At 37.9% G+C, this 25,291-nt stretch overlaps 1 protein-coding gene across 28 annotated transcripts in view; it reads right to left on the bottom strand.

Moving 5' to 3' along the window:
- The window catches only part of Ehbp1 (EH domain binding protein 1), a 281,259-nt gene that overhangs the window by 117,254 nt on the left and 138,714 nt on the right, over positions 1-25,291 (bottom strand). For 22 of the 28 annotated variants that reach the window (NM_001252515.1, XM_011243681.3, XM_011243682.3 and 19 more), the window contains 2 exons: positions 23,385-23,622; positions 14,760-14,979 (listed from right to left, as the gene is read on the bottom strand). In NM_001252515.1, the coding sequence (NP_001239444.1) occupies positions 14,760-14,979; positions 23,385-23,622 (458 nt within the window). The remainder of the gene's footprint in view (positions 1-14,759; positions 14,980-23,384; positions 23,623-25,291) is intronic. The other 6 variants (NM_153078.4, XM_017314437.2, XM_030245789.1 and 3 more) reach the window with 1 other exon arrangement.

Below are 25,291 nucleotides of genomic sequence, written 5' to 3' on the forward strand. Positions count from 1 at the left end.
ACAAATTCCATAGGATCAGCTTAGTAATTTCGAAAAAGCAATGCAAAATCCAATATCCATTTTCCTTTAAATTTATTTGCAAATGATAAAAGAATGAGAGTTTCTCAACCTGATAAATTACATAATAAAAAACCTTAGCACTGTACTTAACATGAACATTCTGTGTTTTTCCACTAAAGCATGGGGATGACAGGAAGCATGCCATTACCACGTATATGGTATTATACACAAGGTTCCGAGCAGTACCATAGAGAAAAGAAGTGAAATAAAACTTGCTCATAGTGAAAGATGTAAATGGTTATTTATTTGTAGTCTTATAATTTATACTTTATTTTAAAAATGTTACTAGAACTACTAAGTGTTAAAAAGTTGTATGTCAAAATATCAACCTAAAACTGTCAATATTTGGACTGGCATAGAGCCTTACATTAGAGACATGGCCTAGCATGCACACTGAAAAGATAAAATAAATGTACACCTATATAATGCCAACAACTGAAAGTTTAATTCTTTCAATTACTTCTTACTTAGGAGAATGGAATATATATACTTTCCCCATTCTTCCTTCTCACTACAAGCTCAGAGCTCTAGAATACATAGAAGATCTAAGGAGATTACAGAAGTGGAGACAAGGGAAATTACTAGGTCGCTTCAAGTCTCAAAGTGTAAGACAAGTTCCTTGGATTTTCTAAGCTGGCAAATAAGGAATGCCAGTGTATGGAAAATTTTAAATCTCAACTAACAATGTGTTCTCTAGATACAGAAACACAAAAAAGATCTCCTAGGCAAGTCACAGAACTTGAGCAGGCTGGCCAAACCTCATCACTGAGAGGTACCTCTAGGCTTGTACTTAAGTATTTAATATTTTATCACAAAATGTACACTTGTGTTAGTTCTAGAAACAATTTCTCAATAAACAAACCAATATATCACAAAGTTGCTAGAAATAAGTAGTGTATTGCTTATGTTAAGGAGGGAAAGAAATAAGGAATGGTCACAGAATGCTAGCCTACAGATGTAATCACAGCATTGGGGAGATGAGTGGAGGAGAACTAGATAGAGCTACATGGTGAACCCTTATATCTAAAGACAACAAATGAAATTCACATGCAAAATTCTCATCTGTGCTGGCCAGAATGACCAGCACACTTTTCAAGGCTGAAAGAACAGTTAGCTTGGGATTGTATACCCAGCAAGAGTATCCCTCAAGAACAAAGGGGAATCTAGGAAGACGCAGAAGAAAGAAAACTAAGAGTTTATTTCAGGAGATTTACTCAAGAAACAAGCAAGCAAGCAAGCAAGCCAACCTTGCTAGGTAACTGAGGGGGATCTTGGACTCCCCTTCTCCATCCTCCTGTTTCCTAAACACTAGGACTGCAGGCGTTCGCCATCGCACTAATTTATCAATTTTAGTAAACTGAAAAGATGCAACCATCTCCCACCCTTTAGTTTCCTCATAATTTTCACCAATAAAGTCTCTAAATATCTTTCAGTTATTAATATCTGAAGCATAAAATTATTGCTTTGTTTTAAGTGTTTCTTCATGCATGCTGCTTCTTTTTTTTTACAGCTCAAAGATTACTCATTACCACAAAGTACAATAGCTCACTTGAGGGATTCACATGATCAGGAGCCAGAGCACACGGGTGCCAAGCCAGCCAGTGATTCCACGATGCATAAAACAGACACTACGGATTAGATTTGGTTTTAAATTAAATCATCTGAAAACTGAACCTGTGACAAATTAATATTCTTTTGAAAAGAACTAATTTCATTTTTTACATGCAATTAAGCAAAATATAATGAGGAAGGTGATTTTTTCCATATTAAGTGCTTTACATTTTACACATAATAACCAGAAAGTAATCATGATCTCACTATACATACTGCTATTTTGGAGACATCACTGGTTATTATTTTTTAAATAAAAAGACTTTGGAACAAGCACCGCTTCAAGTCCCGTAGTCTCGGGTAAAGCTAACGTGGTGAGTAAATCCAAACCTTACCAGCCTTTGTAAATCTCGTAGTGGCGGCTCTTTCTTATAGCACACACTTACCACCCAGACTTTTTGAGAGCATATGTACATATTTTAAAACTATAACTTTGTGATATAAAAGGAAAATAGTTCAATAAACAGTTTACTTAAAGAACAATGCCTTAAAACCTGAAAATGACCTACAGGCTTACTTCACCGCTGGCCCCGCCCTCCACATTTTTATATTTTACAAACTAGCCTTTTCTTTTTCTTTTCTCTTTCCACCCTAATTTGGACACTCTCCCAAAATAGGGCTCCATATGCTGCTTTTTCAATTGTGGAAGATCTATGAGTTTTTCCTATTTCACACTGTAATCAGGCAGGAACCATCCTGAACTCAGTAAGCAGGGAATCCATGGAGAAGCACTTTTAGAACAAGAGTTTTAAATATTGCTATAAATCACATGACTAGCATGCCCTTACTCCTTCACTTCTCTTCATGTCATGCATCAAACACACTACCACTACAGCTGGGGAACACCATAACAACCACAATGACCCCGATGCTTGGCGATGTAGTACCGCTTTTTCTTCCTAAATTAAGCACTAATTTTTATGCTACAAATCACTATCAACTCAGAGGATTTATTGCTGATATTTCTCCACAGGATGGCATCCCTAATTCCTTTAAATCTAAGAATCCGTCAAAAAACAAACAAACAAACCCTAGATTATTGTAGTCCACTGAAAAAAGAAAGTTCCCAATTCCAATAAAGAGAAAAACAGAGAGTCCAGGATTTGAACAGATCTGGTTATGAAGTGCTTATGCCATTGGCCTTTTCTCTACGCTAAACATAGCTTAAATGTATAATTTATTGCCACCCATATATTTCTGACACAAACTAGAAGACATTAAAAGGAAGATTAAAGTAAGAACTAAAGTACATCTACGTATAAAGATTTATGAGGTGAAGATAATTATTTTTTAAATGCCTATAACTCACTACAACTTGAGTAAGGAAACATTTACTTACACACACTTATGTCCAGGTTAAAAATGATGCCCACCAACTTAAGATGGGTACAATCTACTAGTTTTACACAATCAAGGCTAGTCTGTTATTTCTATGGCTTAATGGGAAAGGAAATCTTTCTCTAAGGTATGGTGCTGTTGGACTTACAAGTGTTTCCCAGTGCAAAGAAAAGGCAAGGACAAGATTTTAGGGAAACCACTTGGCTATGTATAAGACCTACCTGCCTCTACCTTGCCACAGTCTGACTATGTAAAATGATCTAATACAAAAGATGTATTTCTCAAGGTATTTTGAAGTATAGCTTATGTTGGAAGTAAAACAGGAGGACAAATATAAATCAACTGATAAATTTTCATTAGAATATTTTATTGTAACTTCTCAAATCCAGATAGCCAAAATTCTAGGTATTATTTAGAGAAATTCAAAAAACAAAAATGGGCAGTGAATAGCCCCTGTACACCCACTTTGGTCACTGAATTACATTTTCTGAAATCACAATGGTTGAGTAAATATTTAGCTTCATTCTTTCATGTTTCTTGTTCTGGTGGTAGCTTAACAGACTGAGTTATCTGGTCCTTAATTTTCTGATCTATTACTCAGTAAATTATAGAGTCCCTCAATACAAGGGAATTTATTATTTTAAAGCTTCTCAAAAAAATTTTTTTTTTTGTAAATAGAAGGATCTATTGTTACTGTTTTTGGAACTCTGGTAGTTAGTGATGATTGCCAACCTAACACTATGTGGTGCCACCCAGGAGATAGGCTTGTAGGCACATCTGTGAGGGGTTGCCTTGAGTAGGTTAGCTTCTGGCCATGCCTATGGTACTCCCTATTTGGAAGGCCATTGATGGTAACTATCAAAATTATACACCTTTAAAGTTTGATCCACTTTAGGGAAAGGAAACATCCAATATATCTAAAAATGTGCAAGCCTGCTCATCTCTGCATTGTTCCTAACAATGAAAGCCTGGCCCCACACTTGCTCCCAATCGGCTATGGAAATGACAGTGCTTCTACATACTTACGATGGACATGGAATAAGGAGGCTGCCCATATACTAAAGGACAATTTGACAGGGTGACTTTTAAGTAAAATGAAGGCCAAAATAGTGTTTCCAGGCTGTTACAACCTTGAGGACAAAGGGAATGATAAGAATAAGCATTTGGACCTACCTGTTCTATGTGTAGGAATCCCACCGGGACAAGAAGCTAACACAAGCGGTTACTGTGAAGCGGGCAAAAAGAGTGAAGTGAAACTGAAGCAGCCAGCGAGACTCCTCCAGTGGGTACCTCTCCATAATTATTTAGAATTTTTGAACCATGCTAATGTATCTAAAGCAATTCTAGGGAAATTGCTTATACAGGAACTGCTGCTGTGGGAATGGCGAGAAGATAAAACCAACCACTGGGTTCGGTAAGATGGAGTCATCTTAATAGGGAGATTTCAATGACTCAGGCAAAAGAAAAATCTAGTCTAGGGTCTAGAAAGGTCGGTTTTCTTCTGAAATATGCTGCCTTACAGCAAATCTGTAAGCAAAGTAGTCAGGTGTAGTGTCAAAACAATAGCACCTGATTCAGAGAGCAGAGGGAGATGAGCCTGTGGGTAGACCAGAGATAGAGGTCTGATGCATAGGTTGGATAAAAGCAAGAACACTTCCTTCACTGTAATAGAGAGCAAAAAGTAAAGATCATGTTGGCCTTCAACACACACGCATACACGCACACGGACGGACACACACACACACACACACACACACACACACACACTGACGGCAGTAACCTTTCGCTACATATGAGTATAATGCCAACAATGTTACTACACCTGCCAGGAGCCTTCCTGAGTGGCAGTAGCCATCTCATCCTTCTTCACAGGGCTCTGCTCTTTCTTGCTCCCTGAGCTTTCCTGGCTTTTTAGTTCTCTGAACATGAGCAGATATTTCCTACTTCAAGGCCTTCATACACAGTACTGAAACCTTTTCCAACACTGATCCTACTGCTGCTACCTCCTTACCACTTTCTATTAAATGGGCCTACAACACTTTTAGTGACTGCCTGTTATTTTCCTCCAAAGTACTAGATGGATTGTTTTGTTTTGTTTTGCTATTTGTGGATTCACTTTGTGGTATCCTTAGGAAGCTAGAAATGCTGACTTTTATACCCAGCATTTAATGCAACACCTGGCATGTTGCGGGTACTCCATAATTTTCAGTTATAGTAAAAACTTCAGAGTACTAAATTTACTATCTTAAACATCTTTAAGACATTAAATATTTAAAACATTTTTGAACAAGTAGATGCATTAATCCAATAAACTTCAAACAGGAAATTCCCGAATCATTCTTGATTCTTCCCTTTGTCCTTCCAAATTATTCTTTAGCTGTGTTTATTAATAACATTTATTCTTTCCTTCTATCTATACCACAGTTTGTGTTGACATAGGGTTCCACACATCTCAGGGAGACCTTGAACTTGCTTAAACTTAAACTTTGATCTGCCTCTGTCTCCTGAGTGTCGCAAGCACACACCCAGAGCCCCAGTTCATGCAGTGCTGGAGATCAAACTCAGAGCTTCAAACATGTGATCCAGGCATCAACCAACTGAGCAAAGTGCCCAGCCTGTCTTCACTGTGCTGCTCCATTGTTTCCTGGGATTTCTGGCCTGAAATACTACTCAAGTCCCCTGTCTATAGCCCATCTTCAGTGTCTTCACTCTGTTTTCATATTCTGTCTTTAAAGTTCTCATTTGGCTGAAATATGCTATGCCCCCCCCCCTTTTTTCCCAATCTATCATAAAAACACCAAAGATGGGCAAGGCTGAACCTGAAAATTAACTGAGAGAGCCACGGCTCTCATAAATTCTCTGTGGCCTCAGGTGACAACTTGAACCATCAGTTTGAACAGCTGAAGCTGAGGGCAGACAGAGAAAGGAGGAGGAAGAGAACAGTGGAACTGTGAAAGGCCAGCCAATCTGTTCTCAAAGTGTGAGCTGCATCTGAGAGGTGCTCAGGGTCCACTCTGCTTCTATGGTGGGGAGGACAGAATTGACAGTAACACTCCACTTACTGTACGGCTCTATGAATTTACAAAACCATACACTTGTATAACCTCTACTAAAGTCAGGCTGAAGAAGGACCTCCTTCCTCTCAATAACTGAAGCTGTGAGTACACACAACAACACACTGCTTTCCAATTTAAATGAAAGAGAAAAATCTGATATTAGTCACCAAGTTAGATGAGGTGAGTCCTTTGTTTATTGCTCCCTTGGAAGATTTTACTATAAATTAACGCAAGTCATGCACTAAAAACACCTATAATCCCAGCAGCCAAGAGGCCGAGGAGGGAAGCCCGCAAGTTCCAAGGCATTCTGAACTTTATAGTGAACTCTGTATCTGAAAAATAAAGAAAAACAACCCCCCAAAACCTTAAAAGGCAAATGTCTAAAACAAAAAGAAACTCCCAGCTAAAAGGAATCAGGAACACCCAAGACACACACCAATGAGGCTGTACCGCCTAGTGTCTGTTGGAAATGCTAGAAATGCTCAGAACTTCTATTAAAATTATTCTATCACTCCACTAACCTCTAAGAATTTTGAAATTATATACAGAATATATAAGCAATCATCCTGAGTTTGAAAAGCTGTTTAAGTATGAAAATGGTCCCTAACTGGAATTTTACACTTAAATATATCTCTAGCTAATGTAAAGCAACGCCACACATTTACCTGTAAAAGTCAAATATGTTTAAAATTTATATTCTGAAAAATGATTAATTTATTCATATATATTTGCAGATTGGTCTTATTCTCACTAAGATCATTATTAGAGAACTTTATCTTACTTTAATTTTCAAAATAAAAAATTTAAAGGATGGGAAGATTCCTGGTTGAGATTTAATGAAATGGTCTGGCTAGAAGCAGGTTTGCAAAGAAAAATGCCCACACATTAATTTATCATTAATGATAATAGCATTAATAGAGCCAACATGCAGTGTATGTGCTATTAATCCTCAGATTACAACTCATAATCCAGGGACTAGAGTTCATATGTTCTACAGCAGCTTGACCGTCTTTACATAAGATGAATATGTACTGAAGCTATGTCCCAACCTTGTTTAAAGCTGTGTCTAGAGACAGTAATAGGACTACATAGTCATCTTACGATATCCAGGCGTTTCATTAGCTCAAACTGTACCGTGTTTCTTTTTCCAAGTTTATGCACATCAGGGTGTGCTTCAAGCCTCACAAGTTAGGACTTATTAAGAAAGAAAGAAAGAAAGAAAGAAAGAAAGAGAAAGATAGAGAAAGGAAGAAAGAGAGAAAGAAAGAAAAGCTAAATAAGAATTGAACTTAAATGTGAAACATTAGTCCTTTGCAGAAATAACTATAAGAGCTCACACTTATTGCAAATATTTTTTCTCATTAATATATTAAATAGTGAAACTTAAAGATTTTCAATTAATAATTTATAATCATTATAATTTATTCTTGACCCACAGGTTACTTAGAATGTAAATATTTCAAATAGATTCATCTTCATTACTATTGTTACTAATTTCAAGCCTGCTTGTGCTATAAATAAATCTCAAGATTAATTTTGAACATGTGGCTAACAGCCTAATGCAGGGTCACCATCAACTCTGTGCTGCAGAGTACAGCATCTTAGGTGGTCGGAGCGACTCTCAGGCCCACGGTGACCTTTATTGTTGGGAACTAAGTGGCTGGAGACATGGCTCAGAGGGGAAGAGAGTCAGTGCTGTAGGAGACCTGACTGTGGTTCTCAGCACCCGTGCAGGGCAGCTGCAACCACACCTCCAGCTCCAAGGGACCTGACCTGTCTGGCTTCCTCAGGCTTACACACTCACAGGTATACCCACCCACAGAAACATCGTGAAAAATAAAAGAATGTAAAAAGTTATCGTCCTGATGAATTGAACTGTTTCATGATGAAGTGACTCTCTTTACTCTTAACTTTAAAACCTATTGTATTTTATTATATTACTATGGCTTTCCAAGCTGGTTTTCTTAGTGTTTGCATTAAAGCAAGCAAGCAAACAAACAAACAACCCTTTTTCTACAGTTTTTAAAAACTTTTCATATACCCTTGGTTTAGATGTATATGTTAGAATTTTTTAAAACAATTAATAGTATTTTTAGTGTAATGTTCAATCCATTTATACATAATGAATTAATTACTGAGTTTAAAATACTATAAATCATTTTCCCAAATAATTTCATCTATTCTATGTCATTTCACCCATTTAGGGAGCTCTTTATTATACTTTTTTTTTTTTAAATCTATGCTCCATTCTGTTTTCCATGTAAAAGTTACATATTATGTTCCTATCTTCTTAATGCTGTCCTAATACTCCAACACAATTAACTAATATCCAACTAGCAATTGCTATCGTTATCTAACTTGTCAGTAATACATGACCCTTAGAGTATTGGTATTGATTAATATTGTTAATGTTCACTTAGATTTATCCACTTGGTCACTGTGTGATCATCTTTCCTTGAATATTTTCCTTCTGTTTAAATTATGACTTAAAATTTCCTTTAGTGGAGAATCTATCTATGGTGACAAATTACCTGGAAAAAAACCACTGCCCCTCACCATCTAGAGATGATTTCACTGGACATACTGGTCTACATGGACATATGGAAAATGACCATTGAACTGCCTTGTCTGGGTTCACGGATGCTGCTCAGAGCCAGCATCAAGTCATGCGGCTTTTCCTAACTGCACTGGAAGGTTTTACTAATCGAGCTGCTTCTGAATATATTTCATTCCAACTGACATTTGTTCAGGTTCCTGAATCAAGAGCCCACCATCTCTCATCAGTTTAGAAGAGTTATTTGTGCCTTAATATCATTTTCCCTCTACTCTGCTATCTTAGATTGTTTGGAATTGGAGGCAGTAAGATGGCTCAGTGCCTTAAAAGCCTCATGACCCGAGATCAGTGTTCAGAACTCATGTAAAGACAGTACGACTAGATCACACACACACACACACACACACACACACACACACACACACACACAGAGAGAGAGAGAGAGAGAGAGAGAGAGAACTCCAGGAATTTCTGAATGAAACATCACCCTGCATCAAAATTCTTTCCCGCTCCCCAATTTTCTTCTAGAATGTTTCAGAGCAAACCCCAGAATCCTATCATTTCAATACTAAATTACGTATTTCTCAAAGACAAGTAGTCCTTCATTTTTGTCAAGCTAGACAAAAATAAAATAAAATCCACTCAACTCTCCTGGAGGAATTCTCCCATTCTAATTATGGATTTCTCCAATCACCAATATTTCTTGTAAACTGGTAGCTAGTTATCCTAACCAGTGGCTTGACTAAAACCTAGTTTGACTCTTTGGTAAGAATACTTGCACATATTATTATGCACTGCCTATTATGAGAGGTTAGAAGAAAGAAAATGACTGCTTCTCCAATTTTTAATGATTTTAAGACTGATGATGTTGGTTGCCGACTGGCATGCTATGTAATGGGATGTTTTACATTTTCAGCCTGATAGGCTTAATAGCCAAGCTAATTAGTGTTAGAGACATTATTTCATCAGGAATTATGAAGCAGTAAGTTTTATAACAAAGTAATTTTTTCTGTATTTCAGAGAATACAGAAAAATAAAACTCCCTTGGAAACTACTTAATTATCTTGAAACATAGTAGCAAAAGTCAGCGAAGATAATACACTTCTTCTTTTTCTTTATTTATTAATATGTTAACTGAGCAATTAGCCACCAGAGGCGATTCTGATGCTACCATTAATTCATGAATTTGAACATGATATTTTAAACCCTTTCAGATACTTACTTTTACATGCTTCCTTGTCTTCAAAACTTAATGTTAACAAAAGTTTATTAAACAGTTTTCTTTAATGGCTGAGTAGTACTCCATTGTGTAAATGTAGCACATTTTCTGTATCCAACCCTCTGTTGAGGGGCATCTGGGTTCTTTCCAGCTTCTGGCTATTACAAATAAGGCTGCTATGAACATAGTGGAGCATGTGTCCTTGTTACAAGTTGGAACATCTTCTGGATCCCAGGAGAGGTATTGCGGGATCCTCTGGTAGTACTATGTCCAATTTTCTGAGAAACCACAAAATTGATTTCCAGAGTGGTTGTACAAGCTTGCAAATCCCACCAGCAATGGAGGAGTGTTCCTCTTGCTCCACATCCTCGCCAGCATCTGCTGTCACCTGAGTTTTTGATCTTAGCCATTCTGACTGGTGTGAGATAGAATCTCAGGGTTGTTTTGATTTGCATTTCCCTGATGATTAAGGATGTTGAACATCTTTTTCAGGTGCTTCTCAGCCATTCACTATTCCTCAGGTGAGAATTCTTTGTTTAGCTCTGTACACCATTTTTTAATAGGGTTATTTGGGTCTCTGAAATCTAACTTCTTGAGTTCTTTGTATATCTTGGATATTGGCCCTCTATCTGATTTAGGGTTGGTAAAGATCTTTTCCCAATCTGTTGGTGGCCTTTTTGTCTTATTGACAGTGTCTTTTGCCTTACAGAAGCTTTGCAATTGTCAATTCTTTTTTTGTTTGTTTGTTTTTTGTTTTTTTGTTTTGTTTTGTTTTGTTTTTTTGAGACAGGGTTTCTCTGTATAGTCCTGGCTGGCCTGAAACACACTTTGTAGACCAGGCTGGCTTCAAATTCAGAAATCTGCCTGCCTCTACCTCCTGAATGCTGAGATTAAAGGCTTGCACCACCACGCCCAGCCCATTTGTCAATTCTTGATCTTACAGCACAAGCCATTAGTATTCTGTTCAGGAAATTTTCCCCTATGCCCATGTGCTCAAGGCTCTTCCCCACTTTCTGGGTGAATCTTGAGGATATCATCCTGAGTAAGGTAACCCAATCACAGAAGAGTGCACATGAGATACACTCGCTGATGAGTGGATATTAGCCCAGAAGCTCAGAATACCCAAGGTACAATTCTGAAAACACATGGAACTCAAGAAGAAGGAAGACCAAAGTGTGGATAGTTCGGTCCTTCTTAGAAGGGAGAACAAAATACCCATGGAAGAAGTTACAGAGACAATGTTTGGAGCAGAGACTGAAAGAATGACCATCCAGAAACTGCCCCAACTGGGCATAGACGACCCATATACAACCATCAAACCCAGACACTATTGTGGATGCCAACAAGAGTTCGCTGACAGGAGCCGGACATAGCTGTCCCCTGAGAGGCTCTGTCAGTGCCTGACAAATACAGAGGTAGATGCTCGCAGCCAACCATTGAACTGAGCACAGGATCCCCCAATGAAGGAGCTAGAGAAAGGAGCCAAGGAGTTGAAGAGGTTTGCAACCCCATAGGAGGAACAACAATGTGAACTAACCAGTACCCCCAGAGCTCCCTGTGACTAAACCACCAACCAAAGAAAACACATGGTGGGACTCCTGGCTCTAGCTGCATAAGTATCAGAGGATGGCCTAGTCGGTCATCAGTGGGAGGAGAGGCCCTTGGTCCTCTGAAGGCTCGAGGCCCCAGGATAGGGGAAGGCCAGGGCCAGGAAGTGGGAGTGGGTGGGTTGGGGAGCAGAGGTGGCAGGATGTGGTAGGGGATTTTTGGAGGGGAAACCAGGAAAGGGGATAACATTTGAAATGTAAACAAAAAAAATATCTAATAAAAAAAAACAATTTTCTTTATAGTAATATGCACACACTTGAAGTCAAGCACATGACTTGGTCTAGATCAAACTCTCAACCTCCTGAAGCCTTCCTCCAGGAAGCCCATATAAAGTTTGTTTCTTTGATCAACTGTTGCTATATGTATAACGCCTACAAAAAGAATTAATGTCCTGATTCTACCTTGATCTTTTACATTTTTCCTTCTAAAATTTCAATATAATTTTTTACCTCGAATTCTAAGGAAAAGTTTTCAAGCTTGGCTTCTACATCACTGATATCTGTAATAATAAAGGCAGCATGTCTGTCATGTGGGGAACAGGGCCTCACACGTGCCCGTGCTCAGCAGCTGTTACACTGTGTGCTACATCATCAGCTGTCTACAACCTCATGGCTGTTCCTTTACATTTATGAACTCCTTTCTATTCTTAAATTGTTATATTTTTCACAAATTAAGAACAAACCATCAGAAAAGTTATTATATAATAAAGACCGTCTTAATCTTTATTTGGATTCAAACAAAATTAATATTTTAACTTAGACCATTACATCTTTTTTTAAAAAAATTATTTAATTTTATGTCCATTGGTGTTTTTGACTGTCTGAAGTTGTCAGATCCCAGACAGTTATGAGCTGCCATGTAGGTGCTGGAAATTGAACCTCAGCCCTCCAGAAGAGCAGTCGATTCTCTTAACCACTAAGCCATCTCTCCAGCCCCCCTACATCTTTTTTTTTAATTAGATATTTTCTTTATTTACATTTCAAATGTTATCCTCCTTTCCTGGCTCCCTTCCACTCTTCCCCTGCTCACTAACCTACCCACTCCTGCTTCCTGGCCCTGGCATTCCCCTACACTGGGGCTTAGAACCTTCAGAGGACCAAGGGCCTGTCCTCCCACTGATGAGCGACTAGGCCATCCTCTGCTACATATGCAGCTGGAACTATGAGTCCCACCATGCGTTAGATCATTACTTTTTGTGATGACTGCCTCTTTTACTTATTAATGCTCTCATCAATCAAATCACCATAAAAATAATTACAATTTTTATTTTTGGTTTTCTTTTGTTCTATAACATTTGTCTCATATGTTCCCACTACGTAGCTAACAAGAAATATTCAAGTGAATGCTACTTCTGAGTGTTGGCAGGAAAACTTTAGTGTTGATAACTAAGCAAAGATTGGTCCCTATTTTAAAACTTTTTTTTCCTTTGTGAAACTGAAGTGATCACTCAGTTTTATGTCCTTGTAGGACAACAAGAATGGGTGTCTCTTTAAGCAATGAAGCATGTACTACCAGGCTTTATGAACACTAACTCTTTAGTGCATTCACCCGTCAAGTGTGTACTCTTATGACCTTCAAGGATTCCTTCAAAGAATCTTAGATTTTTGCCTCCTGGTTTCCTTGCATGACTTATCTGAGGAGGGGACCTGCTGTGCATTCTGTAATGAATCTTGTGTTTGGTGTGCTTGTTATACTGCTGGGTAATTTAGCTGTGTTGGAGTTGGAAAGAGCTTTGTCATCTTTTGTGTGATTATACACAAGTGCACCCGCTACAGCCCTCTTCATCACACGGTAAACAATAAGCTAACCAATGGCTTCCGCATTCATCACCAATAGTGCACCCTAAAGTTGTCCTGTCGACAGAATTAGTGCTATTTGCTGCTTCTTGTTAACTTTAATCATTATCAGGCTCTCGGGAAATATGTCCTGTTTGTCATTTAGCACTGACACCTGCAAGGAGTGTGGATTTACCTCATTCATATGCTTTTTATGTCAAGGACATTTTTGTATATAAAGGGAAAATAGAAATTCAATCTTCCCTAGCCAGGAAATTATAAATATCTTGACTTGGTTCCTTTATTAGATCTAAAGCAACAACTTTATACATTTGTTTTAGAGACAGTATTTCTTGCTCATGGAGCTTCTTGACAAAATTAGCATTTTTATCTTTTTCACTGAACTCAGAAAACTGAGGAGGAAAACAAAGAAGCTCTAGAGTTGAGGTTGCTGGCTCTTGGAGCTTACAGGATGTGTTAGTACTGAGGAGTACACAGGAGGAACAACTGTCATATGTTTTAACTGGAGCTGGACATGGTGGCACCTGCCTATAACCTAGCAGTCAGGAGGCTGAAGTAGAAAGATCATCAATTCAAAGCCAGGCTGAGCCATCTGTTGAGACCCTAAGCCAAAACGTTAACTATAATCCAACAAGACTCAGATATGTCCTACTCATGCTCCAGGACTAGAAAGTCGGTAGGGTAAGCAGGGTAGCTGGAGTGTAGGATTCCAAGAGGCAGTCATACATCCAAATGCTTGCCAAATTAACTTTTTTACCTTACACATGAAAGATACCATATTATTTCTAACCAAACTGTTTTATATATTATTTCAATAGTATTCTACTTTTCCATGAAGTTAATGTACATTAAAATTTCTTTAAGAGAGACTGTAAACACCAAATTCTAATATTAAAAAAAATAGCAAAATTGAAAATTTTTATTGTTTTTCAGAGAGAAGGTCTTTCTATGTATTGCTGGCTGGCTGTTCACTCAGAGATCCACCTGTCTCTACCTCCAGAATGATGGGATTCAAAGTGAGATGCTACCATGTTAGGCTAATCTCCTTTTTGTTTTGTTTGGTGCCAGATTTTGACCCACTGGGACCAACAAGTACTAAGTTGTTTCTTTCTCTGCTGTGCTGAGATTACAAATGTGCCACCAAACCCAACTTGTGTACAAACTCAAGTTCTTATGCTTACACACCAGCGTTTTACTAAGTGAGCACCTTTCCAGCCACAAATTTTACTTTTAAAAGCAAAATGGCTTTTTAAAACCATATAACAGTGGTTTTCATTAATTGGAATTAAACTGCATAAAGAGTAAGCATCAATACACGTTTGTTTGTTTTTTAAGTTTCTTTTTCTTTTTTTAGACTTGTATAGTGTAATTTTTTAAATTGCTTTTATTTCTTTACAGTGTAGTTGCTACCCCACCCTTCTTCCTGGTCATGCTTCCCACAGTTCCTCATCCCATTCCTCCTGCCCTGTCTCCAAGAGAATATATCAGCACGTATTTTATCTAGTATGAAATCTTACCTTTGGAGAAGTAGAGAGATCTTTCCCTGCAGAGACAACTGTGTTTTCATTTACTCCAGTCTTGGGTGTGAGGGCTGGTGGGGCTGGCGGGGCTGGCGGGGCTAGTGGGGCCGGCGGGGCTGGGGCCCTTCTTTTCACTCTCCGTTCAGTTTCCCCTTCTTGAACTGTATTGACCAAATTATTTGGAGAAGTTGGCTTAGGCTCATAAAAAGGATTTGATCTAAATGGAAGAAAAATTATCATTAAATGTCTCTCAAAACTAGTTTATTTCCATATAAAGTAATTAAAAATATTCTGAAAACTGCTTTCTCAAATAAACTGAAACCAATGAAACCTAGAATTTTGAAATAATGACTTCTATCTTCTGGTCCATTTTAATTCAGACTTAGAAAAAAAATTATCTATCTTAAAAGTACTGAAAAGTAAGATACTGTTCAAGTTCAATGACTGTATGTAGAACCTTAGGAAACTGACATTTAAAGATGGAGAGTGCACCTGTTCTTGACATTCAAAAATAGTAAATGGAATAGGAATGAGGTTCTTGTTACTGTTTTCTGTTGTGCTTGTTACTTTTTTACGCTGTACTAGTTACTGTTTTACACTGTGCTTGCTATTGTTTTATGTTGTACTCCTTATTGTTTTAAGCTGTCTTGTTATTGTTTTACACTGTACTTGTTACTGTTTTATGCTATACTTGTTACTGTTTTAAGTTGTCTTGTTACTATATTACATTTTACTTGTTACTGTTTTAAGCTGTCTTGTTCCTGTTTTACACTGTACTTGTTCTTGTCTCAGCTGTCACCACTCCACAGTGGCCACTGGCTATTGAGCAGATCTGACTCTTCTCATTCATGCACCTCCTCCTCCTCCTTCCACAGTGAGGTCTGACAACCTATATGGCTGACATTGAGACACATGATAAATTGAAACCAAAGAACACAGCAATGCAAGAGAAAGATGCTTTGCTGACAAAAAAAAAAAAAAAAAAAAAAAAAAAAATGACTGAACATCTGAACCCAGTTGGTCAATCAGAAGGCAAAAAAACCATCAACATCCTCTGTACATTTCACAAGCACTGCCTATTTATTTGACTCCTTTTAAGTGCTTAACTTTTGTCTGAGAGACAACAGACATACACACACACACACACACACACACACACACACAAACACACACACAACTTTTGAAACCTCAAATACCACCACCAGTAATGCACCAGTAATTCAACAAAGCTACAACTCCTAACCCTTCTCACACAGTTCCACTGACTGGGGACTAAGCATTCAAATATAAACCTATGGGGGCCACTGTCACAAATCACAACTCTGTAGAACACAAAGGGGTTGGGCCAGGTTTAAATGGCTGTGATGCCCATCTCATATCAAAGCATCAGATCTGCTGACAGGGAAGGCAGGCCTTCATCCCTACCTGCCAGTTTGGTGGTCAGGGAAGGAAGATAAGGCACACACTGAAGGGAAATGCTGGTGGGATGTGCTACGATCAAGATACCTCAGCTGGTAAAAGGCAGTATTGCCAGAGCGCCATTTATTGTTCTTCAAATGATTTTAATTACTGCAATGCACAAGTTTGAAAAACTGACAAAAGGAGAAAATCAGCTGTTGTCCCATGGGTCTGCCTTTGCGTGCACCCCCACCCTCACCCCTTTCCTTCTTCTTTCCATCCACTCTCAGGTTTTTTAATTATGTCTTATTTTGGCTATAAGAGGGTGTGGAGAGTTTCTTTTCTGGTGCTGATTATTTGTGTTCTATTTGCCGAGGCAGCTCTTTTCCTAGATTTTTGAGAATTTCTTTCTATAAGTTTACTGAAACTACTTTTTATATCTTTGGTGTAAAATTATTCTCCTGTGTCCATAGTTAATAAATTTGATCTTTTTTTATGTTCCAAAGATCGTGTATGTTCTATTGATACATCTTATTAAATTTATCGTTGAGTATAGGGATGCAGAAGAGTTTGTCTATTTTGGTATTCTCCGTATCATTGAACAAAAAAGAATTTTTACCTTTGTACTATGCACTTGCTAATGTACTTGTTATATCATTAACTATCTGTCCACCAAAACAGTAAATAAGTAGAAAAATGCAAATATGAATTTAAATGAAATTGTTATTATTATTTATTCTTTGGAATTATAGAAAGATGACCAATGTTGGTTAGCTCCAAGAAGAACTGACTAAAATATACTGAAAATACAAAACAACGATACAGTGAAATTTGTAATCTTGCTCTTTAGAAAATGTTCCACTGGAAAACCATTTAAATTAATTAAAAATGGATGTGTGGCTGAATAAACTGAAGGAGGGGCATCCCTGAAAAACAAAAACAGACACCATACCAGAAAGGCTGCATATGGATCTTCAAAAGGTACTTCAGAAATGCTCTAAGCCTTATTAGCTTCCATCATGCCACATAACTGGAGTAGCGACTGAGCACACAGACACCTGCAAACCCTGGGCAGGCCCTTTGTGTAAGGACACACAAGCTAACGCTCAGTGAAGGCACACACCTTCCCCAGCTGCTGACAGATATGCCAGGGCACTGAAGACTGCTTTACACATCAAAGACTAGGCACTGTTGGTACGAATACAAGTTTAGGCCACAGGATACAGGAAGAACTTCATGAAGGAAGACGAGTCACAGAAGCGTTTACTTGGTAAAAGGTCATAAGTTTATTACTGAGGTAAAGATATAAAAAATGGAAGTTCTGTGCCACTGGTATTATACCCTCAAACTTTTGGGAAGAAAAGATGAGAAACAACAAGAATTAATTAAATACCACCTAAGTTCCTCTGGGAGTTGTACACTAGTGAAAGTGTAACGTTTGGAACTTCAGTTAACATTGGTTTTTGTTTTGTTTTGTTTTTAAAAGGCTTTTTATGAATTCCTATTGCTAACACCAGGTGACTGAGCAATTCAGAGCACCTTTAAAAGGCTGGCGTGGTCAAAAGGCAACACCTAATGTTCTGACTTTAGTTTTCACAAAGGCAGTTAAAATGTTTAAGTAAACACTGCTGTCTCCTTAGTTTGTTCACAGGAGACAGGAGGGTGTGTGTGCGTGTGTTGTGTAACAGTCATGCATCTGGGAATGACTGAATACTTGCACTTAAAGTTTGCATTAAACTCAAGTACTCTAGGTGTGTGGCTATTACTCAGCACCTACACCACCCATGAGAAACTTCATTTTGATCACACATTAGCTGTTCAAAGAAAACAAGTAGAAGAACCTGAGCCAATCTTTGACCTAGGTTTGAAATAAGATGATTTTTATGTTGTAACTCTAAGTACTTAAGGAAGACACCGCTTTTCTCAAAATGTAGCCATAGGATCATAAAGCACAGGTAAGATTCTCCTCCTCAGCCGTGTGTGTGTGTGTGTGTGTGTGTGTGTGTGTGTGCGCGCGCATGTGTGTCTGTGTGTGTGCATGTGTGTGTGAACCAGTGTGTGCACGTGTATATAAATCTCTGTGTTGTTCATGTATGTATATAATCAGTCTTCGAAATTTTAGCTACTCAAGTGGGTGTGTATTAGTATTACATTGTGGCTTTAATTTGCATATCCTTGAAGACTAGTGAAGTTGAATTTCTTTCCAGTTCCTACTAACCACCTTCTTTAGAGTCAATGCTCAAATTCCACACTTTTTCTTATTCAGTTTGCTGAAAATGTTATAGTATGGCTTGCCTTTTTATTTTTGAAAGCTCTCTCTTTTTTTCTTCTAAGATTTAATTTTGATAAAATTTAAATTATTACTTTTCCATTTTCTTTAAAAGAAATCTTTGCCTAGCCCAGTGTGACTAGATTCTCTTCCAGCTTTCCAATGAAACTTTTAATATTTTAGTCCTTCCTTTTATGTTTATGCTTATGATGATGACAGCTGCAACAACAGTTATGAGATGCCATGTGGGTGCTGGAAATTGAACTCAGGACCTTCAGAAGAGCGACGAGTGCTCTTAAACACACTGAGCCATCTTTCCAGCCAAAAAAAGATTATTTTCTAATTGACTGTCACTGTTAAGTTTTCCAAAAATCATCTTTAGTAACCTGTAGTAATCTATTTACAGACTCCTTTCCATCTCCATAGTTCATCTTTATGGCAACATTACACTGCTTTGGCTAGTGAGTTAAAATCAAACAGTTTGTCCTCAATTTGGTTTTGTCGAAATTCCTATTTTGAGTCCCTTCTATTTTTAGGTATGTGTTATAGAAACCTTATTAAGTATTACAAAGAAGTACACTAAGATTTTGACTAAGGTAGTAATTGTGGCAGATAATTTTCAGTGTCACCCTGGCAGGATAAATGAAGGTGGAGACAACTGGCAGAGAAGGGACTGGGGTATGTCTGAGACACTGCTTCCAGAGAAGACCAGCAGCAAGGCCAGCAAATGGGATCTACCTGCAATAAAGGCACAGATGGTGTGCTTTCTTGGACCCCATAATCACGTAGGTCAATTTTCCTAATCAATTAGTTTCTCTTGCCTCTGTCTCCATTCTCTCCTTCCATTTCCCTCCCTCTCTTTCTTCCCATCTCTAGAACTCTTAACAGGGAACTGCATCCGTGGATCATATGCACAAGAGCCTGACCTGGGCTCCAGGCATGACCTTCTCAGTACTTTGTTTTCAGGGGACAGACATTAATCATCTTTGTCCTAATTTATTATTTTTTGTTTGTTCTATTTTTGATAGTTTTATAATTATTTTCTTTTTGGTGCTGGAGTTCCAACACATGCCCTTGACACATGTTGTTATTGAGTTACATTCTTATTCCCTTTAAATGATATTTTAAAATGTTTATTTCTGGTTATTGTCATTATAAATAAATGTAAATGAATTTGTATATTTATCTTTATCCTGTAACCAGGTTAATTTAGTTTTCAATTTTATGACCTTTGTGGACACTCCTTGTGATTCATTACACAAATAATTATGCTATCTGTAAAAAAAAAAAAAGATATTTATTTCCAAGTCACAGTGTCTAGGAAGTTTACAATGAAAACATCCACATTTTTCCGTCCAGCCTCTACTTTGTGCTGCCATACATGTTAGGAGTAACATGTTATAAAACTAAAAATAAATTACTTAAGATCCAAACAATTTCCTTTTGAAGAGATTATAAAATAAGGTATGGAGTTTATATGTGTATATATATCAACATGTTGTCCATCTTCTATGCCTTTCCTTCCTTTACAGTCATTCAGATTTTAAATTGATGACTTTCTTCTTGCTGAAGATCTTTCTCCAAGAATCTTATCTTTCAGAGCAAATATGATACCTAAAAATCCTTTCAGCACTAGGCGGGAAGAGAAATTTGTGGTGACAGGCCCCTGGTTTTTAGTTTATTTATTTTTTCAGTATTTAAAAATAAAGTTACCTCACTGTCTTCTGGTTTGAACTATTTTTCTGAAGCCTTTCTTCATATTTCTTGTACTTGGGGCTCATTCAGCTTCTAGGACTTGTAGGGAGGTGTGTGTGTGTGTGTGTGTGTGTACCATGTATATATGTGTGTACATGTGTACATGTGTTTGCACATGCATACGTATATAAACGGATGTACACACATCTGTGCTTCCTTGTATTCCATTCACCCTCTCAGTTTGCTATCTAGAATCCCAGTTACATGCTAGGCTACTGGAAGTTATCTAGAAGCTCACTGGTTCTTACTTTATTTCTCTTCCCTACATTGTAATCAGAATAATTTCAAAGGTTATATTTTTAGGTTTGCCAGTCTTTTTCTTTCTGCAGTTAACATTTAATATGGCATTAGCTCCACCCACTTAATATAATATACTTGTATCTCTCATCCCCTCTTTAGACACATTGTATCTCTTACTCCCCTCCACACACTTTAGACAAATTGTATCTCTCACCTCCACTTTAGTCACACTGTATCTCTTACTCCCCTATACATACTTTAGACACATTGTATCTCTCACCACCCCCACTTTAGAAATAGTGAATCTCTCACCCCAAAGCACACATTATACACTTTGCATCTCTCATTTCTGGAAGTTCAACTTGTATATCCCCCATCACTCATGTTCATGTGTTCCTTTTCAAACTTCTGAAATATATTTATAATACTTTACTATATTGTTAATTAGTTCCATTGCCTATCCCATCTATACCCACTGCCAATGACTTGACTTTCTTCTTCCTACAGTCAGACTTTCCTGTTTCTTTATTAGCCTGATAAATTTGTTTGTCAGAAAGAATTAAATTTATAGTCTGGGTGCTACATATTTTCTATTGCCTTAGCTATTTTTAGGCTTGAGTAGAATACAGGTTAGTTAACTCATTTAAAATTAGACTGATTCTTCGGATTCTGCCTTGAGCTTTTGAGCCCGGCCTAGGGAGTGTTTGGTGTCAGCAAACTTGGCCACCAATGAGGCAATACATGTCTAAGCATTCTACCTCATGTCTTATGTTTTGAAAAATCTTTCTCTTTGCTTAGTGGAAAACATATACTACACTCCATATTGAAAATTTCCCCACAGCTGTTCAGTGTGCTTCTTTTTCATGGAAAAATCTATTCACCTGTATGTTCTAATAATACTCAGGTAAAAAGGCAAGAAGAACCAATCTCCTCTCTGATGCTCAGTTTGCAGATTTTATAGTATTCTCTCTAAACTCCACCTCCACAGTGCCTGGCAATAGCCAGGTATGCTCATCCCCACAGTTACCTGGAAACAGCCAGGTAGGCTTGACCCACTATAAAAGGGGCTGCTTGGCCCCTCCTCTCTCTCTCTAGAACTCTTGCCTCTCTCTTGCCTCTTGCCCCCTTGTGCCCCCTCTCGCCCCATTCCTTCCCCCCCCCTCCTCTCTACGTGGTCATGGCTGATCTCTACATCTCGACTCTCTTCTTCTCTCTGCCTTTCTCTGCCTCTACTACTCTCTTAACTCCCCTCCCCATGCCCTAAATAAACTCTATTCTATACTATACCAGTGTGTCTGGTCTCTCAGGGGGAAGGGATACCTTGGCATGGGCCGCTGAGGCATCTCCTTCCCCCACACCCTGACAGACATATTCTTGTAGCTCTTTATCTTTTTATGACCACAACAATCACCTTGGTTTACTAATGTTGTCAATTCTACAAATCCAAATTATGTGTCCCCAATTGAGGGAGGTTTTTGGGGACTGTGAATTTTTCTACCCCTAAAAGGCTGGAAAAATTTGTAAATATGAACTTGAAGAACAACTGTGGAAACCACCTTTTTGTTCTCTTGTGGATTATTATCCCTTGTAGTTAGTTTTTAATGTTTCAAAAGCACTGTTTCAAATATTTTATTCTATTTTTAATTGCTTAAGGCTGGATGCTAAATCCAGTCTGTGTTACTGTATTAGGACTAAAAGTAAAGTGTAGTTGCTGCTCTTTAAGTGCACTCAAGGCCACAAGCCATCAGCACGGGGCAACTCCAGATCGTGATGTGAATGAACATCTCCCCCTTATCTCCACTGCAGACTTGAGCAAGATGGCAGCTCTGATCACACTGAACTATTCACACTGAACTTCTGATGGGCTCTTTTTAGAAATGTTGGGATTGTGCTGTTAAGTATCTGAACAAGTCTTTTGATCAAATCAGTATAATATATAATTCTATAATTCCCGCAACAGAATTGAAGTAAATGCCTACAATTTTCAACCAAAAACATCTAAATACCATTTTTAAAAAATATTTTTATTAGGTATTTTCCTCATTTACATTTCCAATGCTATCCCAAAAGTCCCCCATACCCTCACCCCCACTCCCCTACCCACCCACTCCCACCTTTTGGCCCTGGCATTCCCCTGTACTGGGGCATATAAAGTTTGCAAGTCCAATGGGCCTCTCTTTCCAGTGATGGCCGACTAGGCCATCTTTTGATACATATGCAGCTAGAATCAAAAACTCCGTAGAGTTTTGATGAGAAAACACAATTGTAATTCCAACTAGATTCTATTTTCCCATACTTGGTGTGTCAGGGTAAGCAGACATATATCTTCATGAAGAAAAATAAACATTAAAAGTAAATTGTGATGACCAGGAGGACTGCTATAAGATGTTGTCTTCTGCAAACAGCAGGAGAGTTGGTCCCCCTAACTCAACAACACTGTTGGCCTGCACAAGAGGATGCTAGGAGACTTGCAGCAAGGGTGGAGGGAATGGAATGTTCACAAGGCTCCACCCCAAGCTGAAGAGCTACAGGCAGTCAATTGCAACAAAAGAAAGGAAAGAGGATAAGTTAGTTTCCTTCTGACACAAGCCCCAAGAGGTTGTCCAAGCCTAAGTGACCAGCCATAAATTCCTGTAGATATAGGCAGCACTAATCAGACCTGGTAGATTGTTGTTGTTGTAGGTAATTATGAAAGAAAAGGACATGAATTTGAGGAGGGTGTGAGGGAAAAGGTAGAAATCATATAATACAGCATATTCATGTATGAAATTCTCAACAACAAAAAAAAAAGATAAAAAAAAGAAACAGGACCTTACTAAAAAAGTATTCTCAAAAGAAGTTCTAGCAGCAGAGTGAGTTACAGCTAACTTATACAATGCATATAAACATTTCAGAAGTGTTTCCTGAAGTTACTACATGGGCTACGCTGTGATGGTAGCTTAGTAAGCAGATGTACTTACTCATCCAGTTCCTCTTCACTCTTTGAACTATCAGCATAGAGGTACTTGCTCATGTCTACAGGTCTTAGGTTTTTTCTTCGTGTAGACTGGGGTGGAGAATCCTTTATCATTACAAAAGTTTCTGGTTCATCAAATGGGTTCAAATACTGTGGAGTCTGTACACCTTTAAAGGGATTACAGCTGTTATTATAAAAAGATTCTTCTGGTTTTTTAGGTGAAGTTGTTTCAGTGATTGGTTCTATAAAACAACAGCAAAAGACAGGTTAAACTAACAGCATATGATATCCTCTATTTTTAATGTTTTTAAAAGTAGGCAGTCTTGAATAAATGAACTCTGTGGTTGAGAGTACAAAAGCAATAATGAAACAAGAATATGTTTTTGAAGAGCTAAGAAACCCTTATTATGGTCAACAAAATGTAAATTGTAGGATTTTTGCCTCCTTCGTTAGAGAACTCTTGAATGCCACCTCTCATCTCCTGGAAGCCTCTAAAAGATTGACTTTATCTTAAATCATGCATACATGTGTGTTTTGTATGTGCATGCGGGGTTTCTGCACTTGAGTTAGATCCTCTAAAGCTGCAGGTCCAAGTGACTGTGAAGCCTCCTGATATAGGGGCTATGAAACGAATGAGGGTCCTTTGTAAGAGTAGTACATGCTCTCACCTTAGAATATTCATTAATTAATTTATAAATTATGTAATTTAATGAATTTAAACAAAATGAAGAGAAAAAGAGGAAGGTATCTCTCCAGCCTTCCTCACATGTCTCTTCTCTGAAGTGTCTCATGTAGCATAATAGCATATAAACTTTACAAGTTTTAAGCTACTTGGGAGTGCAGAATCACTGATTTTTAAAAGAACATAAAAATGGATATTTTTAAATGGCACTTGGTAGTTCTACCAGTATGCATCATCTAGGTATCAAAGCACTTATTCTGGACTGTATACAACATATACTTACACATCACTAATGGGGAGGGCAGGAAGGGACTGAAGCCAGGACCTTGTTCATTCTATCATTGAATTATATTATATCCACTTCGAACCTCAACTTTTAGAGACAATAAACTTGAACCTAATTAACAAGAACAGCATAAGGAAATTCAAGTTGAATTGCTGTATTAAAATCATGTGGGTGGGGTTGGGGATTTAGCTGAGTGGTAGAGAGCTTGCCTAGCCAGCATAAAGTCCTGGGTTCAGTTCTCAGTTCTGAAGAGAAAGCACGAGAGGGAAAATTAAATCACGATGGAGGCTCACTAATGTGCTACACTAAATTCACTTTCAAAACACTCAAATTTTAATTTGAAAACAAATTTGAACACTGTTTTGGTGATTAAAATAGGGGTTTCCTAAAGTGGAGCAGGTCAAAAATTATAGTTTATTAAAAATAATTTAAATTATGCAGAAAACTCTAATAATTATTTTAGTAGAAAACAGAAATCCATTATTGAGGTTCTGAAAAGCAACTTGAAGGCTCAGAGGGCCTGAGTCTGCATCCCCAGCATCTTCATGCTGAGTCTGGATCCCCCTCATCCACATGGCAGTCTCAATACATAACTGCTGGGGTGTATGGGCCGAGGGGATGGAGATAGGCAGATCTCAGGGACTGTCACTCTAGCCTAAACCGTAAGCTCCAGGTTGCAGAATCTGTTTCAAAACAAATTAAACTAACAGAAATTAAAGAAGATGGCAAGCAACGGAGGAAGGTATTGTGGCTGACCTCTGCCCCGTAATTATTCCACTATTACAACCACAGCAAAGGAGATTATGATTGTTTTATAAGTAACATCTCAAGCAACTTAATCTAATTATTATTACTTTTTAAATGTCAAGTCATATAACATGACTTTCTGACTCTCAACCCTGAGATTACAGACCTATACCCCCACATCTAGTTTTTTATGCAG

Source organism: Mus musculus, chromosome 11 (assembly GCF_000001635.26).
Source record: "Mus musculus strain C57BL/6J chromosome 11, GRCm38.p6 C57BL/6J".
NCBI classification, from domain to species: domain Eukaryota; kingdom Metazoa; phylum Chordata; class Mammalia; order Rodentia; family Muridae; genus Mus; species Mus musculus.